This window comes from Desmodus rotundus, chromosome 5 (genome assembly GCF_022682495.2).
Source record: "Desmodus rotundus isolate HL8 chromosome 5, HLdesRot8A.1, whole genome shotgun sequence".
In the NCBI taxonomy this organism is placed as follows: Eukaryota; Metazoa; Chordata; class Mammalia; order Chiroptera; family Phyllostomidae; genus Desmodus; species Desmodus rotundus.
Genome location: NC_071391.1, coordinates 21,204,796 through 21,219,062, shown reverse-complemented (window position 1 = coordinate 21,219,062; position 14,267 = coordinate 21,204,796). Strand labels below are relative to the sequence as shown.

The 14,267-nt window shown below is 49.0% G+C and overlaps 1 protein-coding gene across 2 annotated transcripts in view; it reads right to left on the bottom strand.

The window, feature by feature from the left end:
* SLC1A2 (solute carrier family 1 member 2) overlaps positions 1 to 13,455 on the bottom strand; it is a 142,203-nt gene extending 128,748 nt beyond the window's left edge. Inside the window, exon 1 of one of the 2 annotated variants that reach the window (XM_045194299.3) lies at positions 13,374 to 13,455. Coding sequence is in view for 1 of the 2 variants with exons in the window: in XM_024558916.4 (XP_024414684.1) it covers positions 12,411 to 12,427 (17 nt within the window). In the remaining variant the exon portion in view is untranslated. Of the gene's footprint in view, positions 1 to 12,410; positions 12,534 to 13,373 lie in introns of those variants that run through there. The other variant, XM_024558916.4, reaches the window with a different exon arrangement.
* Positions 13,456 to 14,267: the final 812 nt, after the last annotated feature.

Here is a 14,267-nt window from a genome sequence, read left to right as displayed (position 1 = left end):
TATGACAAATACATTTTTGGCTTCACAAAATGCGCTGCTGCCCAGCGAATTATTCTTGTAACCCACCTGAACCCTATCAATCCTTAGTGGTCAAAAGGCTGGTTACTGACTCGTGGGTAGGGCAGTTTGACTGACCACCAGGACCTTAAAGAGACGGGGTGCCCAGCAAGTGAATTAAAGGGATTTCTTACCTTTGGTCCTGATGCCCCCTTAAGACCATCCCCTCTGCCCTCTCTATGCCCTTGATGTCTCTTTCCCAAGGTAGACAACTTAATTGCATTAACATGCATTGTGATAATGACAATAGTCAGGGCACAAAGGAATGAAGGTGGTGCTGATCAGCAGGGAGATACCGGGAGTCCAGAGCCCACAGATAAGAAAACACTTAGCACACCCTGTTATAATGAAATGCTCTAAAGATGTCTGAAAAAAGTGTCATGGGGACAAAGTCTCTGGAAGAAACCCAGCTCAAATGTCACCTCTTGTGAGACACCCCCTCTTGTCCCCAGGCTGAGGTGGATGAATACTGACTCAGGAAACGCTTCCTGCATGCATGGTGTCAGGGTCTGGGGGAATGCAAGATGAACCAGCCCTCAGACCACTTACGTTCCTGAGGGAGGCAGATACCAACAAGAAGAGAAATAAATAAAATATTTTAAAATTGCAACTGATGCCATAAAAACAGCAAGCAAGGGGAGTGAGGTAGGACTAAGAAAGGGAGACCTAGTTTTGGAGGAGTGACGAGAGAAGAGCTCTCTGGAAAATGGCCTTTAAGCTGAGAACTAAAGGATGCTCGCAGATCGAGAGTAGGAAGAAGGTAGGAACAAAGGGAGTGGTCCTGAGGTGGGCAATACCATGGGCTATTTGGGGAACTGACAGTTAGGAGACAGTGTGGCTTCCAATAGAGCTATCTGGGCTGATGTGATGGCCATGGCAATGGACAGGAAAGGTCAGGCCTAAGGGACATCTTTGACAAAGAACTGAGAAAGCTTGGAAGTTAGGGCTGACGGAAGAGAAAAGAACAGGGGTAATACCTACATTTCTGGCTTCGACTATCTAGACAGATGGTAGTGCCCTTTACTGAGATGGAGGAGACTTGGGAGTGAGTAGGGATGTGTCTGCAGGAGAAACTAGCAAGAGTCCCATTGTCGCCATGGTGATTCTAGTCGTCGGTGGTGGAGCTTGGAGGAAAGGTCTCCAAGGATAAAAGGATAGATATATACGCTCAGGAGCTCTCAGGACACATGTGCCATATAAATGCCCAAGAAGTGATCCGAAGAGAATGCAGAGCTGAGAGAATGGGGATCAAGAATGAGTCCGAGGAAGTTTCACAAGCTACGCAAGAGTGCAAACAAAGGGAAAGGGAGAAAGAGGAGAATTCCGCTATGGGACTTAGAAAGGCTTGTGGAAGGTAGGTCCCCATGCCCCGCCCCCATCAAAAAAATAGCAACCCCTACTAAAATCTGTCCAACTCTAGCTGGCTGACTAACGAAGCTACAGAAATAAGGGAGAGCTGGTAGCAGCACCTGTCACTCTACACATCACCATAGACCGCAGGGATCTGGCAAGTCTAAACAGGGGCCCTGTCCTCCCTTGCTGTTCTGAGTTGTCTTTCCCTCTGCTGTGGGATCAGGAAGACTGTAGGACGCTTCAGCCAAGTACTTACAGAGCCGCTCTGCCCTGCCCTGCCCTGCCCTGCCCTGAGGAATCTCCAAAGCAGGCAATGGGTCTAATTCTTTCTTTCATCAGCTTGTTCCACAAAAGGCACTCAGGACCTCACCATCACTGAGCAAACCCTTTCCTTAGCACAGGGACATGCTTACAGCATACTCACCCAATAACTAAAGCAAGCCCAGATGTATCCTGCTCTCCTCTCTCCCTCCCTATGTCCACCCTCCCCTTGATTGACAGTCTTGAAAAAAAATTACATACATTTTCTCTACACCTATTGTCAACACACACCAGCATGGCAAAGCAGTCGGCCCTTTGCTGACCCATCTCTGGCACACCCAGTGATGGCCTTGAAATTGATTAATCCAATGGCCACTTTTCAGGACTCATATTATTTAACTTCTCTACAGCATGTGGCGCTGTCACCCACTCTTAGACGCCCACTGTCTCCTGACCTTACCTCTCAGCATCTCTGCACCCCACATCACCTCCCTCTGCCCATCTGTAGACACTAGAGCTCTCCAGCTTTCTTCCCTCAGCCCAATTTTCCCCCGTAGCTTCATGATATCTCTGAATGAGCTCACTTATTTCTGGGGTCATAAGTATCACTCCATAAAGGCCTCGGGCTCTCATGTATCCAATTGCTCAGTGAACGTCTCCACCCCAAAATTCTCACCCAGTATGCTAACCAAATTCATCACCTTCTCTCTCAAACTTGCCATCTCGTTCCTGAGTTCCTTTCCTGCAGTCTCCCCTACCACCCATTGGCTCAATCAGAAATGGGGAAACAGCTTTTGACTCCCTCTTGCTCACCCACCACCTGCGTTTGGTCCCTGAGTCCTTCTAAATATCCTTGGAATCTGGTGATGCATACACAGCCCCATGGCCTGATTCAGGCTATTACCTCCACCCAAATCATGCCGTCACCTAAGTCATAACTGGTCTCAGTGTCCTGCCTCATCCACTCCCCCCAATTGTGTTCTACCCAATGTTATTAGAATAACAGAGACTTGGAGATAACCTATGGATCAGGGACTGCTTAAATCAATTACTCTATGACAATACCATGACTATCATCAGATACATATAACATGCATACACACCTAGAGGTGTTAAGGAAAAAGCACGTTGTAGGATTGTCTGTATAGAATGATAGAAGTCACAGATCAAGCATAGGGTGTTTACATGGCATAGAAAAATGTCTCAAAGGATAAACCCAAAAATGAGTCTTTGTAGAGAAAGGATTGGGTTGGGAGGCAGTTTTTTTTACTCTATTTTATGCCATTCTGTAGTATTTGAAGGGTTTTTTTGTTCTAGTTTTTTTATAATGCCATGTGTTTTGTTATGGGAAAAGATCCACTGGCTCAAGGGACAAAATGGTTAAAAATGTGTTTTGTTCCAGGTAATCTCTTTGAAAGTGGACAGCGTGTCCTTCATACCGCTTTGTGTGGCTGACACAGGCCGCATGCACAATGTGTTTTCTAGATGTAGACTGAATACAATCATTCCGTCTTTACCTAAGTACCGGAAACACGGACAATGTCTATCTGCCATAGGAAATACCAGGTTTGTAACTTAAAAACAGGTAAGAGAAGGAAGAGCAGGCAAGTTTCAACGTTGGCCTGCTTCACCTTCTTTACTCTCCAGTGGAGCCACTTGAATTAAGCTGTCATGCTAATAAAAACACACGCATGCTGATAATCGGTGTCCTGGTTTCAGAGAACAGAGTTGACTGCTATGAGGAAATCAGGGGAAATACCCACAGGTAGCATTTACAAGGCCTCAGATGATGTGCAGAAGTGTTCTTTCATCTCTGACCTATCTCAATATTTACCAAGGGAGTGGAGCAGAGCAATGTCACCTTTGGCAGGAGGTCGACAGAATGCGTGACCCTTTGAGTGGACAGAACAGTGCAGTGGACATTGCAGAAGGGGGTTATCCAGTTCACTGCCCACATTTTCCCAAGGTGAGGACTCCATGGGAAATAACTCTGCTGGGAATATAGAAACAGCTGCTGTCAACACTGGGAAAAGCAACAATAGCTATATTCCGCTTCCCAATGTATCTGTGTGTTGTTCCTTGTGGCCCCTTCCCTTAGTTCAAGTTGAGTTCCCTTCGTAAAACAGCAATTTCAGATAACCATCCTCCCACTGGACCAGGTGCCTTTGGAAGGTCTGGAGCGAAGAGAAGTCTTCTGTTGCCTGTCCTTAGGGACCGTGTGGGTCACAGCTAACACTGAGGAATGCAGTGCCTACTAATTGTCCCCACCCTTGTCCACAAGAATCCACCGCCCCCACCTTTCCCCCCCACACACACATTTCTTTTAAGGTATGGTATTTTAGTGCAGATGATAGCTTTATGGGCACATGAATATTCAACTTGAAAGCAACCCTACCCATTATTTTGTTATCTCTCAAACATTTGAATTTGGAGTCAATGATGGACGCTGTGGCATGCTGCCCAAACATTCATCCCCTCACCTTCAGGACTGAGGCATTCACTCTCCCAGCTGCTGGGAGTATTGATAAGTGACAGTATGAACCAACTCCATTGCCCTCCACAGCCTTGGTCTGCACTCACCCAGGGCCATCCCCACAGCCCAAGCACAGCCTGGGTCCAGTGGCTGATCAGCTGTGGTAGAAAGGCCAGACTCTTCCCTCAGTCCTGGACCATCTCAAAGGGCCTCTCCTGTACCTCAGCCTCCTGTCACTGTGTCAGCTTCTCCCTCGGCCCACCCTGGCTTCCTTCTCTCTTCCACAGGCAGTTAGGCTGGGAGCTCCCCTCAAAAACTTCATGCACCCAAGTTTCCCAGGACCAGCTAGCAGCAAGGCCTTAAACCCAGTGTATCCACATCATGAAGAGAATCCAAATTTGAGTACTCTCAGACTAATAGATAAGCTCCTACAAATGATTAGTCCTTCACTGGGAATGGGAGCAATTAATCATGGTCGAGAAATCAATGATCCCATCAGCACTTCCCTGTGAGGATTTTATGGATGTCTGCTGACGGATGACTTTGAATCCCAGAAACACAGTAGGGGCATTGATTCAGTCTGTAAGTCCCCGACTCTGTATTCTATTATTAGAACTTAGTCCCCTAGTTATTGTTGACACTGTTCTAGCCCGTATGTTGCATCAAAATATAAAAAGTCACACCTGAACCTCTCCCCCTGGGGAACTTGAGAGTGTCTCCAGATGAGTGTTGTCAGCTCTATCTATCCACTTCACCCCTGGACAAGTTCATCTGCGTGGGCTTTGTTTCTGCTGACTTCCGTCCACTCCCCTGCCAAAGCTGGTTATCAGATCACAACTGTGCTTTTGAGTGGGCTGAGATAAAAACAAAAACACAACTTGGTCTACAGCACTTGGCTTTGCCTGATACCTGATGGAGAATGCCTTCCTTGTTTCATCTATTTTCTTTTCCCTTCATGCGTTGTAACTACATCTATTTGAAATTCTCTAGTTTAATGTCTACAAGCTGGGGTCTGACCATCTTTCTCAGCTGCCCAAACCTAGTCTCACTTTTTTTTATGGAGGCATTTTTTTGCAATGTCACATCTCTACTTAAAGATTAGTTAACTTCTTTTTAAAAACATTTTATTTATTTATTTTTAGAGAGAAGGGAAGGGAAGGAGAAAGAGAGGGAGAGGAACATCAGTGTGTGGTTACCTCTCGTGCGCCCCCTACTGGGGACCTGGCCCGCAACCCAGGCATGTGCCCTGGTTGGGAATCAAACTGGCGGCCCTTTGGTTCACACTCAGTCCACTGAGCCACACCAGCCAGGGCCAGTTAACTTCTTTCTGCAACCACTGCTGTCCTTCTCATGCATTGCCTGTTAAATGTTTTATCATCTCTATTTGGCTATCTCGCCTCCTTTGATCAAAACTACTGGAGACACCCACTGGTGCAAAAACCAAACAAAGGGAGAGTTTGTGAAGTTTTAAGGAGATGTGAATTAAGAGCAAAGTGTGGATAATATGAAATACTGTAGAATGAGATGACAAAAAAAGGTACCCATTAACAACATAAAAATCAAAATTTCTTGAAGCTTCAGTTTCCACATCTGTCATATGAGCATAATATTTCATAGGAGTTTTCTAAGGATTTGATGAAATCATATATGTATAGTTGCACAGACTTGGAATAAATTAAAATGAATGGTTTTATTTATATTTGTACATGGTGATATCTCTGAAAACTGTTGATTATGACAATGTTCTCATGATTACCAAATAATAGATTTGATGGAGACCCTTTTTCTTTAGTCAAAAGAGAATGGAACGCTGTGGGAATTGGGACTCCCTAAGGCCCAGAGGTTCCTTCCCAAAGGGGAAGGGAGTCAAAGGAGACCAGCGAGTCTGAACAAAGGGCTGACATATACTGCCACCTACTGGGTGATCAGCAAACTGTGCCACTCTGAAAACTTGAGACACAGACATGCATCTTAAAGATTTCCTCCTCGATTTAAAAGGCATTCTTAGCCACCACTATTTGCGAGTGCTGTGGGGGGGGGGGGGGAGGAAGACCCAACAACATTGGCCCCGCAGGGCTAGTAGCTGTTTTAGGAAAACAGGTAAGTCACAACCCTAAACAGTCGCACTTGAAAGTCACATAGGAATGGAAAAATTCCAGGGCCAATAATTGCTCAGCTACATTTGCCAGAAGAAGTGCATTCCCAGGGCTCCCTACTCCAAAGGACAGGACCCACGCGCTCATGCCCTGGGCTGTTTCTAAGCGCTGCATCTGTTGTAAGTGCTAGTGGCTTCCTGACCACCAATAGTTACCAGAGAACTCTGCATTAAAAGCGACCCAGAGCAAAGTTAAAGAAATAACAAAAGGCAGTGGCTAAGGGGTAAAAAAAGAAGAAGTAGCTGGAAATGTCTTTCATGACACAGAAATGGGATTTTGAAGAATTTCTCCAATCCACAGTCACCAGGCAGTGGCATAGCCTCTGAGGACAGAGACCAAGCTCTCGATGTCCGTCGAATGGCTGCCTGAGAAAAGGGGTCAAGCAGGTGACCTGAGTGAGTGGTAGGCGCATGCCCTGTGTCAGCAGCCAGCCACTACTCAGCCTCGGCCCTGCGGGAGCAAACGGTGTGGCCGAGCAACCAGGGACCCAGAGCCAGGCCGCCTGGGTTTAAGGTCCAGCTTTGCCCTTTACTAGTCGTGAAGTCTTGGGCGAGTTATTTAATCTCTCTGTGCCTCAGTTTCCATGCCCGTGACATGGAGGTAATGATGGCCCCCGTGCATCATATCGCTGTGGGGATTAAATAAATGAATACGAGAAAAGTCTTTAAAACCGTGCTGGGCTGTAATTACGCGATACACGGTACCAAGACGAGGAGGCGGGGCCTTGGTCATCATCGAGTCTGCCGATTTTTGACAGAAGCCAGAATCAGGATTTTGTTTGTAGGTGAAATGTTTTTAATTATAAGCAATTATAATTTTAATTAAAATTTAAACATTTTCAAAATCCCACAGGAGCCCCAACTATAGGGCCGGGGATCACAGTCATCCAGTACCTCCTGCCCCGAGCTGTGGGCAGAGCAAAGCCGGGGAGAGATACCAGCCTCAGACCCACCTCCATCGCTGCCACCAGCGCCGCGGTCCTGACAGCACAGCGGCTGGGAACCAGGATAGCAGGAGCCCATGACGGAAAGTCCTGTGCCAGGTTACAAGCAGCAAGTAACAGATGGCCCTTCTGACCAAATGTGACTCAAGAAAGTACTCTTGGCGATTTAAATGCAGCCTCTATACAGAGGTGGGGGGGTGGGGGTGGGGGTGGACTGTCTCCCTGCTTGTCCCCAGGGCCTTCATTCAAGGTCTTTGACATGCACAGCCCTCTATCTCAGAGGCGGCCTGGATTTACACAGATCAAGTCCAGCCGCCAAAATGGAGTTCGTTCCCCTCATTCCATTTTTAAAGGACAGCCCTTGCTCAATGAGCCTATAATCCAAAGCAGCTGCCGAGATGGCCAAAAACACCAGCCGGCCCGTCCTATCGGCTCAGTGAGAAATTCGGTAAATATGTGAATGAAAGATAATAAATATCAACACTGCTGAAAAACAACCATTAAAAAAAACCAAAGCCCCTAAGAAAATAAGGTATTCTTCTTTAAAGTTTACGATCTACCCTTTTCTCCACTCTCCTTTAATACAGCTAACCCGTTGTCTTCTCTGCCATTGTCTGAAGCCAGCCAGATTTATAACGAGATGCTAGTCCTTTCCTATCCTACTGACAAATATGCGACCCATCTGCCTCGAGTCAGTGATGGAGCACGTGGAGATGGAGTAGTGAGATATTTTTAAACACTCCTTTAATTAATTCATTCCAAGGACTTGGCGCTGGTGCAGTTGATGGGTGAGGGGCAGGCAGTGGGAGGAGAGCGCAAGCACAGGATCCTGGTAAATAAAGAGATTTGCCTTAATCTGGATTCTAAAACCTTTGCTCTGAAACATCCTGCTTGCCCCCAACAAGCTGTTAAGGGCTCGGAAGGGAAGACGGCCGGCGAGGCAGTGCTACGGTGCGTGTTAGATGTTGCAGACTTCCAGGACAAGTCCTTAAAACGCAAACCAAACTAAAATGTTGTCTCGGGAACGACTCTTCTGCCACCTATTGCTAGAAGATTTGAAATTATCGGTGTCTTATTTGATTAAAATAATTATAGCAGGTGATTGAAATGAAGACTAGCGTCAGCTCGTTCAGAGAGGCAAGCCAGTCCCAAGGGGATCAAAAATCAGTATGGAAAACAATTTAGTTTGCCTTTAACGTGACGGGGGAAAGCAGACACTGGGTATTGTGTGATACAGCCACAGAGGTGGGGGGAGGGGAGATTTCCATTGAAAGCAACCTGTGTTGTGTTTCAAACTGTGACAAGGCTTTGCAACGCTGGATCTGTAGGATTTATGGCACACTGACCTAGAAATCTCACACTTCACTGTGAAGTATGGCTTGTTCCTCCAGCTGAAGCACCATCTCTAAAGGGCTTTTCCTTGTCTGACCATTTCCTTCAACCTGACCAAAGGAGACAGCACCCACTCACGTTGCATAAAACAGGATAAGAAGTAGCCATCAAGGGCAAAGCTCAGACCTGCCTTTTGGTTTTTAACAACCCGGCTTTCCACTTTACAAGTTTCATTTGGGTTTAGAAATTATTTCTTGAGAATTAAGCTATGAATCACTCACAAGAGGCTGCCTTAGTCAACATGAAATGGCTTTCTCCCTGTTCCACTAATAGCTATTTTACCCAAGGTGGCTGATTTTTATATTCTTGAAAATGAGAAAATGAGAAATGAAAACTGGAGCCCAGCCTGAGGCATGCAATATGCAAACCCCTCTGGATGCCCAAACCCCATGTCCTCCACTCCCTGCGCAATAAGCCCACCCCCCAGGCTCTTCCTCCAGCTGACCTCAACCTCATTCCCGAGGGGAGGCGAGAGAAGGCAACGTTCTGTTCTGCTTTTGTTTGCTGGGAATAATAAATCCAGAGGCCTCCCTTGCCAGAGATCTTCTCTTGTCAGCAGTTTTCTGTTTCACTTGCTTTCTAAGTCTGACTGAAACCCAAGCCCTCCTGGTTGGCTTTTGCCCTGACCCCTCGCTCCTGGGAGCAGATCAGAAGACAGATAGCCTGGGGTCCTTGACAGACATGATGACTTAGCCACCTCCCACCCCAAAAACATATTTCTAAAACGCCCTTCTCTACAGCCTCGGTGCTCGACTGTAACTCAGTCAACGGTGGACATTAGCCTGTCTGCCACCCACTACTTCTAATCCCTTTCTAATTTGGGTCAGGGACCTAACACCGTATTTCCAGCCATGTCAGGGGCTCAGGAAAAAAAAAACACAATGTTTAACTATCAAATTAGATCTTGCTTTGCGAGAAAATACCTCTCAGAGCCTGGGAACTACCAGAGTCCGCTGCTGACTTTTATAGAGACCGGATGCTAATAACCCCAATTCCACATGAGGAACCTCAGATAACCAGACCGTGTTTCAGTATGCTTTGCAAAGGCCAAGTGCACAGGCCGATATTAAGAATATTCCAAAAGGCAATTTGTATGCGCCAAAGATCTGAAAGGAAGCCAGCAAACCGCAGCACCAGACGTGCCTAGTATACACTTCGGTGGTACCTGATACTTCCAGGTGATAACCTCCAAGTTTTGCCAAGTTTTGGAATCTTCCTGGAAAGATGACATTACAGTCTATATCATTTATGCTTAAAGCCCATTTTCATTGGACCATCTACTTCACAGTTATTGAAAAAATCAAATGTGATGATGTACACAAATGAGCTTTGAATGTGGAGGGCTAAACATCAGATGCCACTATTATTTCTAATAATTCTTTAAAAATTGGCAATCAACATGTTGCAGACTCTGTATCATCAAATAACTGGTAACCAGAATTGTTAGTTAACCGTAATATCTCATTCCCCAAACAGTCTGGATCAAACAGAGTTGAACTGAAAATACATACACTGAAAGCATGTAATAACTCTATTGCTATTTTTGCTTTCTTCTCACTAATGTATGTTTCAAGGAAACAGTTTCAACCTTGTACAGCAGCTAACGAAGGAGACCAGCCTGAGGAGCCTTCGTGAACTTCCCTTTATGATGCACATTAACCAAAGACATCAGAAGAGGTAAGAGTATGTCACCAGACCATATAAACAATTTCCTAATCAAAGTCTTCAACAGGAGCCAACCTACAAAAGCCAGTTCCCAGACCCTCAAGGTCTTTGTACCCCCTCAGAGAGCCTGGCACGTGAGGTCTACCCACTAAGTACTCAGGAAGGACAGATAGAAGAAAGGACAGGCCAGGACTTCTGAGAACGTCACCTGCCCATCAGTTCCTGCTCTGAAATGATAATGGGCCATGGGTCTTTCTGTATTTGTTTCCCAGTCTTTCAAGTTTTCTCACCTCCTTCATCTCCGATATTCACGTTCCCCTGAACAATCCTTTCTTAATTATCCAGTGTACGAATATAACATTAACTGAATGAGTCTCTTTAAAGATCCTGAAAAGCAGTTCTGCTCTATATTTAATGTCAAATCACTTGGCAGCTCTCATTTACGGCAAAGGTGAGACAAACACGCTTAGCCTGGGGATTTCTGTTTTGGTCTTAACCTCTCCTTTCCCTATCTGGCCATCAAAATCAGGGGCTGGGTGCAGGACTTGAAAGGCTGCCATCCTCCATGTCTTTTCCAGAGGTTTTCCAACCCAGCCCTTACAAGCAGGGGCCAATCTAGAAGGGCCCTGAAGGCAGCCAGAAATGCCTTAATATCTTTTCTAATACGAAAGGCTGTTTAATCAAACAGGGAAGGCACTGAGGTGTAGCCATATGGGCCCTTAATGTTTAATTCTAGAAATCTGCTTTTGGAACATTACACCACCCTCCTCCTACCCAGTGACTTTCCACAGCATCTTTTTGGAGAAATAATAATAAAAAAGGTCCGCACTGCTGGACAGTTAGCATGAAAAGAGAGAAGAACTCTCATGCTACCGTAAGACGCCAGAACCCCTTTGGAAGGACTTCAGGGGACAGAGAAGGGATGAGTGTCCTAAACACAGAGAGACAGTTTTAGGAATAGTTTCCCTTTGTTGGAGGGTGGAGTCTAGAAATCCGACATTGGGACCAGTTCTTCATTCCTACTTAGAGACTCAGTCCCCCCAAACAAGCCTGCCACATCAGTGACATTTATCAAAGAGAAGCTATGGGAAGTGCCAGCACCATCCTTGGTGTCCACCATGGGCCCGGAGACCAGCTGACATTTGCTTTCCACCTAAGATGGATCCAGGGGTCACCTGCACGTGGCCAGTGCAATTTTGTGAGTTAACCAAAAGGCTGAGCTCCCCAAACAGTCCTTTTATCCCTACTCAGTCTCCCCTGAGTTGGAAAAGTTTCCTGGGACATACTGGTCCAAGGCTGTTGTTCTGACTCTTCCAACATGATCTGACTACTGGAGGGATCCTTTGGCCCCTCCACAGCCCCATCTCCCTCGTGTTAAAGACAACCGTCTTTAATGCTGAGAACATTCGCCATCCACCTGCAGCCTCTGAAGGCAGGAGACGACTCCACAGCTGTGGGCAGAATGGGAAAGCCAACGCTTCCTCGCTGGAGTCTAGGGAGGGACTCCTGTCCTTGCCCCAAACCACTTATTTTCCCTCCTCTTCCCGGGAAGCACCCAAATCTCTTCCACTCTTCCTTAGAGCTGGCCAGGGAGATTCCGCCATCCAGGGTCAAGGAGAGAACAGAGCAGGCCAGGCCTCTATTCAGCGGCTCTGCAAGTCCGACGTTCAAGGCCGCGCGCGCTAGACCTCGCCCCGCCCTGCCCAGGTCCCGGCTCATTCATCCCGGCCGGTCCCCACCTTCCAGCCTGCGCCGTGCTCCGAGCGCTGCTTCCCGGGCGATGTCTGCCGCCCGCCCCGAGCCCAATCCCTTATTGCTTTTAAATCTCAAAAGTAACCTCAAGAGAATGTTAGCATCACACTTTTCACACCCCCAACGTACCCTTTTAATAGAATAAAACAATCCTAAGTCTCTCGCATCCTCGAAGGGTTAAGCAGTAAGCTTGGCAAAAGAAAATCCATCCCCTCGCCACCCTCCCACCCCCAGCCAGAGCTCCGACACTGTCCCCGAAACCCGGTGCCGACGTCTCTCTGTCCCCATCCCGGATAGGGGGCCATCGCCCTGGGAGCGGCCCCCACTTTCCTCTGGGTACAGAGATAAGCCCCCTCACCCTTCCGTGGATGCCATGGTGTGGGGAACGCCCCCTCCTCTTCGACACAATCCGGCAGCGGCGGGCGAGGGAGTAGGCAGGCGCCGGGGTGAGCGCGCGAGTGTGGCCGAGAGCGGTATTTAATGGGGAGCCTCTCCCCGCCCTTCCACCCCCCTCCTGGGTAAGCCCTTTAGCGCCTCAAGGGGCGCGGGAGGCTCTGCTGGCGCTAATCTGCGTCTCGGCTCTCCCCTGTGCGCGTCCTGCTCTCCCTTCCACCCGCCTCGGCGGTACTTGGCAGGGTGCTCGGTGGGTTCAGAATGTAGCTTCCCGGAAAGAGCGCCGCCCGGGGGCTGCGGGAGGGCTCCCGAGAAGAGCGCGCCGCCACCGCAGACACCTGTGCTTGCAGCGGAGCTTGCAGGCGCAGCGAGTGGCGGAGGGTGAGCGCCGAGGGTGGTGGCAGAGGAGCACGAAGAGAGTGTGCTAGCGTGCGCGCGTGCGGGGGTCTGTCCCCGCCGGGGAAGGGGGTGGAGGCCGCTGCGCCCTGGCTCGGCGCCGGCCAGGGAGGGATTGCAAGGTTTAGCCCCGCCGGAGCAGGGGATTTGCAGGCGATCCCTCTCTATTTTCGTCGAGAGCTGACATCACGCGCGCCGCCGCCTCTGGAGACTCCTTTAACTGCCGCCCCTATCCCCCCATCTCCAAGACGCGCCCCCTCCTCTGTCATCCCTTCCCCCGGCTTCTCACCATAAATTAGCCAAATAAGAAAAGAGACCTCGCTAGTTGCCTGGGAAGGCCTGAGCAGCCCGTGGCAGGAGCCCAGGATCTGAGGAGTCGCTATTGTTCCCTCTCCAGCCCGCGTGGATCCGGGTCACCCCGTGCGGGGAGAAGCGCAGGTTATAGCTCTGAGACCTGGGATGCCCCTGGGTCCCCGCCTCCCTCGAGCTCTCTGCCTCACTCTTGGGCTGACTTGCTCTGGCTCATACTCACCCCCAAGCTCACGCTCCCAGGTGGCACACCCACTCCATCCTCCCACGTCCCGGATACCGGGGCCCGTAGGATCCAAGCGACCGAAACGCGGGTGGCGTGGCCAAAATGCAGCCCAGCTGAGCGTCCTCCCCCGCAGCGGCCCGAATAAATCTCTGGCCTTCTATTATTCATAGGGATTAATATTAATGCAGCTCCCTGGAGGCGGCGGGCGGGTGCTGGAGGCCGTAGTGTTTTTAAGCCAAGGGAAATCGGCCTGGGGGTGCGGGCTGGCAAGGCGCAGAGAGATGGCCCAGGCTAGTGGTGGGGACCGCGTCTCCACCCACTGGGCTCTGGCTTGCCACCGGCTTCTGAGCCCCGGGGACAGCGCGCGGACAGATGGGCTTGGGCAAGGGAGGGTCTGAGCCTGTCCTCCGGCTTTACATAATAATGAAGAGATGCATGCAGATTTTATTATCTTTGGTACCCAGCAGACACCTACAGCTCCACCACCTGCCGGACGTTGTGACCGCGGGAAGGAAAAGCCTCACTTTCCCTGCCTGCTAAGGGGAATCAAAAATACCCCCCTTTGCAGGGCGGCGGTGAGAATTAACTCTCTCTCTCTCTCTCTCTCTCACCCCCCCTCTGTCCCTCCCTCCCTGTCTCCAGGCATGGTCTCAGAACCGGTGGTGTCTGCTAGACGCCTGTCTCCCCCCTCAGCTTTCCTTTCCTGGGGGAGACAGTCTTCAGTTTCCTGCCGTGCCGACCCTGGTCAGAAGAACGGTGTGCGTCTGGCCACGTGGAAACTCGCCGAGCTCATCAGGGCAGCGCCTCCAGAGTCCCAGCAGGACCGCTACATGGTTAAATGCCAAGCTCTGGTATCGGAGAGCTAGCGTGAGTTCTGGGCCACCTTCCAGT